The sequence below is a fragment of the Diachasma alloeum genome, unplaced genomic scaffold, assembly GCF_001412515.2.
Source record: "Diachasma alloeum isolate Michigan unplaced genomic scaffold, Dall2.0 Dall_scaffold_00200, whole genome shotgun sequence".
Classification (NCBI taxonomy): domain Eukaryota; kingdom Metazoa; phylum Arthropoda; class Insecta; order Hymenoptera; family Braconidae; genus Diachasma; species Diachasma alloeum.
The window spans coordinates 1,271,127-1,276,542 of record NW_021680365.1 but is presented as its reverse complement, the minus strand read 5'-3'; the positions used below and the strand labels follow the sequence as shown (position 1 = coordinate 1,276,542).

Below are 5,416 nucleotides of genomic sequence, written 5' to 3'. Positions count from 1 at the left end.
CCATGCGGAGTCTAAGCGCAACGGAACACCAAGTTGCACCAAGTTTTGTGTATTTTTGTGAGACATCGCATGCGGATACTATCACTCTCGCGTCACTGGCCAGCATCTCCAAAAATTTGCACCCGAGTGACGACTGTTCGAGCTATCAGTGGACATATCGACCCCGAAAATACACCAGGTGAGCCCTCGACTGTTGCGTATAGTCGGGCGAAGTCGATAATTCTGTGTTTACTACTATAAATAAACGATCACGCCAGTCAAATTTATTGTCCAAGTTCTTTCTAGTTCCCATGGCAATTCCCAGGAGGGAGACTCATTCATATGGCATTTTTATTTCGTAATTGGGTCGTGGGTATTTACGGAAATCACGTCACTTTTCACCTAGAATGCAAAACAATTAACTAGTTGTTAGGTGCAAAAAATGTTGGCCCTGGTTTTTTATGGGCATTACGCGTTCGGAGATCCTTGCTAGGAGTTTAGTCAAATGTTAATGTGTTTATTATACGGGGGATTGTCTTTTAGTTTCGATCGGGGCGAATTAAATGTTTTGGTGAGAGCAGATGAGATGAGATTCCTATTTTTTCGGGATTTCCGTTTGTGGACTGAGGTGATAATTATAGATTCTATCGAGATTTTAGCAAAATTTTGGGGGAGACCGTCTTTACTGAGGGAGCTGATTTACTCCTTCATGAGTCTTATTCTTGTCATGTTTTTTTAATGATAATGGAGCAGTGAGAGGAATAGAGTGGGATAATTAGGAAGTTTCTACGCAGATGTTGACAGTCATCTGTGAATATAATACAATACAAGTTAGCGTTCTACACGTATGAAAAATTCAATAGAAAACCTTAGCGAATTGCTAGAAAATTCATGCCGAAGTATTCTTGTAGGAAAAATTCCAAGACAATATTCGTATAGAAAAGTGGACATCTATTGACTTTTTCATATTAATTATATCTTAGAATCAACGGAAAAAACAGAATTTTAGAATTTTAATGAGATTCCCTGGAATTTTAATAGAATTCCAATAGAATTTCCTGGCGAAGTTTTTCTATTGAATTTTTTCATACGTGTATTCTCACAATAATGAGAATGTTTGTATTGAATGCATGGATCGGCATTTTTTCAAAAATCATTAATTTTTGTAATATTTTCATCAATATTTGAAAATTGAAAAATAATTGATGAGTTAAATTTTCAATTCAATGAATTAAATAATTGGAAATATGGAATTGTAGATTGACTATTGAGCAAATAATTCTAAATTTTATAAAAGGGATTTTCAATTAGCCAAATAATCGTCAATCCTCCGAACTCAATTATTGACTGATAAAATAATTCGGAATTTGGGTATTTAATTAATGATTAAAACGTTGATGTTGGTGTTTTTTCGTTTGATTTTCTTGATGAGAAGAAACGAAAATTAGAGTGAAAAAAACGTTGAGTCAAAAAATGAGTCGGAAATTTGAGTCGAGCAAATTCTATAGAAAATATAAGAAGAGAATAAGTTATATAGAAAAATCGAATTCTGTTGACTTTTTCTATTGAACATGTCAATAAAATCAGCCAAAAACTAATAGAAAGTTTAATAGAAATTCAATCGAATTTTCTAACGAATTCGATAGGTTTTTCTATTAAATTTTTTCATGCGTGGTCCATGGTCCCACATGAAGAGTCATTCTGTCTTTGACTCTGACTCGTGGCAATGCTGTGTTATTAAAAACGATTAATATAAATTTTTATCGAACAAAAAATAATGAGGGAATTGAAAATAAAAAATAACGAGGAAAATAATGCAAATAATGTTGAACACTAAATTGAGAATTTATCATTGCAGTCAACTCATCACCATGAACAAAAATGGACCACCACCTTCCTATGACCAGCCCCCACCAACAGCACCACCCAGCTACTTTCAGAGTGTGGGAGGTGTCCCGCCCGCCAGTCCATACACTCCAGCACCAACATGTAATTATCCACATTTTTTCTTTCTCAGAATTCCAGCCGTAACTAAAGAACGAGCGCATGAACTGATTTCTCAGTGAATTAATTTATAATTGCATTACGATTTTGCATTTGATCAGATGCTCAGGGACCAGCGATAGTCACCACAATAGTGCCATTGGGCTCCGGACCTACCCACACCATCTGTCCCCACTGCCGTGTGGAGATTGAAACAGCTACTAAATCAGAGCCTGGGATGATTGCATACATCTCTGGTGCTGTTATTGCATTACTTGGGTATGTAATCATCCTGTCTTCAAATTCTCTGTTATTACAAGGGGTGTTGTTCGAGAGATTGAATTAATGGGAATTAATTAAGCGGAGAAATGGGATAGCTTCTTTGAAGATAATTTTTTTTCAGGAATTTTTTGATTTTATTTCCCTACTCAATCTAAACCTGTTGCTACGTTTCTTTTTGTTAATAAATTATTTGATTCAACTTTTCCATAGAAAAGCTAACGAATTGGATTTAAAACTCTATTGCATTTCTATTGAAAATTCTATTAGTTTTTTTATCGATTCTGTTGAAAAATTCGACAGCTCTTCTGGGAGTTTTATTTTTTTTTAGATAGAAATGCTGAATGGAAAACGTTTTATAGGAAGAATCAATGGAATTTTATTTTTTTCTACAAATTATTTAAAAAGTCGAATAGAAAAATCAGATTTCTTTCTTTATAATTACGTTCTATTAATTACGTTTCTATTAAAAAAATGGACAGTTAACCTGCGGAATTATTTAATACCATCACTAAACGACTGATAGAATTTTTAAGAAATAGAAGTTCATTCAAAAATTCATTCAAATAGAAATTCAATGCAAATCCAATCGAATTTTCCAGCGAATTCCCTAGATTTTTCTATTATTTTTTTTCGTCGCGGTCTTATCAGGGATGGCCATTAGTCTTGCGATTCTTCAATATTAAAAGGATTTCCGACCTACATTGATCAAAATTTGAATATACTAATCGAAATTTAAAAATAGTAAATTAATTGATAATCTAAATTTCCAAACGATGATGATTTAAATATTTAAAAATATGGAACTATAAATTTTCTATTAAGTGGATAATTCCAAATTTCTAAATTTTAAGGGATTTCCAATTATCCAAATAATCATCTAAAAAAAAAAATCGTCAATCTTCCTAACTCAATTACTGATTAATGAATAATTCAAAATTTGACTATTTAAATTGATCATTATTTCAATAATAAAAATTTTAAAGGTGATGTCAACTAATTGACAACTTAAAAATTTAAAAATAATTATATTTCATGGATATGGCTATCCCTGATTCTCATAAATATTCCAGAATCCAATAGTTATTCATTTCCGGACTGTTTTACACAATAGACTAATTGCTACAAAAAAGTTCAATTAGTCTATTGTGTAAAACAATAGTATTCTGATAAAAATATCGAAATCTCCTTAGATTACTGCATATTCATCGAGATATCTAGTCTAAATCCCATTGAGTCGTCTTATATTACCACTTCTCCGCCAAATCTTTGTGTAAATTTTTTGGAATTTTTTTTCTCATTAACGTTCATTTGAGATAACGATCTTCCAGATGTTTCTTCGGATGCTGTCTGATCCCCTGTTGCATCGACGAATGCATGGACATCCACCATACCTGTCCAAACTGCAAGGCATATCTCGGAAAGCACGCGAGATAGAGTAATTCCACACGCCCTGACGAAATAAGCAGCACAAGAGCAAAGAAAGAACACTACCACTGTAGTATCTACAAGCTTAAAAACTCAAGAACAATTCTGTCCCCACGAGCAAGAATCTCAACTGCAAATTAAATTTGCACAGAATTTAAATACGAATTCAACGAATAAGAGACTATTTAACGAACAAATTAATTCTATTGACAGCTAATCGATTGCAGTGAGCGTTATTTCAATGGCACATTTAAAGTAATTGTTGAACACGATTTATGACGGAGGTCGTCGTTTCGATGACATTTCAAATGATTCAATGGTTTTATCACGACTTTTGGAGCACTTTTGAACGTTTTACAACGAAAAATATTCAAATTGGTGGAGATTGGTGATGAGATTAAAAAAGGAGCCTTTTAATCATCGATATAATAGTATATTCCAATTTTTCAAGAATGAAAAATCTCAATGGTCACAACAGGAAAGTTAATTAGGGGAGATGAACCTCAGTGCCTTTGCCACAAGACTCGTCCAAGTACAGTTTCAGAGCAAGAAATTCAGGGAAAATATTTTTTATTCCTTTTTTTTCGAGGGTGAGCGTCTTTAATGATAAAACTTAGGGAAATTTAATTATTGAGCGATCGTTTTGATCTCTATTTTCACATTGTATTTACGCAGATCATTATATGTGCTTAATCAAATTGCTTTGAATAATATGTTAACATAAGCAGATGTATTTATACTGACTATTTCAGATTTATGGAATGTAGTAAATAAAATTTTCGAGTATGTGTAAATAATTTAGCATTCACTTATTTTTAATTTAGCATTCAATTCAAAATGAGAACACTTGGAGTAACGATTGGAGTTCTATGGGGATTCTATTCAAATTTTATGGAAATTCTTGTTCTGCAGCGGTTTCTGTTGTATTCTATTGAAATTTATATTACAATCATAAAAAAGTTAATAGATGCTGATTTTCCTGGATAATTTATTATTTCATTGAGATTTTTTTCTGTAAAAATTTTCGGGCATAATTTTTCCAAACCTGTTAATAAACAGGAAATAACGAGAAATTTATGCCCAAGAATTTATGAGGAAAAGTTCAAATTTATCAACATTAGTGCATCAAATTAAATAATAAATGGTACTTTTAATGGAATTCTCATAAAACTCCAATAGAAATTTGGTAGAATTTTGATCTATTAATTTCTCTATTCTACAAAATAGATAAAATGCAATAAATGTTTCTTCTTGGATATCAACTTTTTCCATTGGGATTTTTTTTTTAAGCATTCTAGGTCACGAATTATCTAATGAGAAGACAAAACTTAGGAAATTCATTCCCAAGATGTTATTTAAAAAATTAAAATTTATTGACCCTTTTGCATAAAAAAACAAATAAACTGTTTTAATAAAATCCTCCTACAAGTACTTTTAGAGAAAAAGAACAGCGGAAAAAACTTTTAGAAATCATTAAAAAAATATAATTCATCGACTCTTTTTTATGAAATAAAACAGAATGTTAATAAAATCCCCATAGACGGCTTTTACAGAAAAAACTACATTTTCCCTTCAATTCTTTTCAAAGTTCAGTCCTTCCGAAATTAATAAAAAAATTAAAGAATCTAGAGAAAACTGACGTAATTTTTCCAGAGAAAAATGAGAGCGACAAAAAAGTTTTCTTCAAAATTTTCATATGTTCTCATAGTCCCGATAATTCCTGACCTGCACAAGGCAGTAAACATGA

At 31.8% G+C, this 5,416-nt stretch overlaps 1 protein-coding gene across 3 annotated transcripts; it reads left to right on the top strand.

The window, feature by feature from the left end:
- On the top strand, positions 1–4,466 carry LOC107035720 (cell death-inducing p53-target protein 1). Of its 3 annotated transcripts, none has more exons than XM_015253280.1 (4): positions 1–178; positions 1,838–1,968; positions 2,085–2,241; positions 3,573–4,466. In XM_015253280.1, the coding sequence occupies exons 1-4, from the start codon at positions 3–5 to the stop codon at positions 3,676–3,678; spliced, it is 570 nt and encodes a 189-aa protein (XP_015108766.1). In that variant the 5' UTR covers positions 1–2; the 3' UTR covers positions 3,679–4,466. The 3 variants fall into 3 exon arrangements, with proteins under 3 accessions (XP_015108766.1, XP_015108767.1, XP_015108768.1); XM_015253281.2 differs by lacking the exon at positions 1–178 and adding an exon at positions 276–607; XM_015253282.2 differs by lacking the exon at positions 1–178 and adding an exon at positions 636–809.
- Positions 4,467–5,416: the final 950 nt, after the last annotated feature.

What these genes read in the sequence shown, in the direction of transcription:
- LOC107035720 (XM_015253280.1), top strand. Translation starts at nt 3, where the DNA reads ATGCGGAGTCTAAGCGCAACGGAACACCAAGTTGCACCAAGTTTTGTG. An exon ending in CGACCCCGAAAATACACCAG is followed by an intron (nt 179 to 1,837) that starts GTGAGCCCTCGA and finishes TTATCATTGCAG; the next exon opens with TCAACTCATCACCATGAACA. An exon ending in GCTGTTATTGCATTACTTGG is followed by an intron (nt 2,242 to 3,572) that starts GTATGTAATCAT and finishes ACGATCTTCCAG; the next exon opens with ATGTTTCTTCGGATGCTGTC.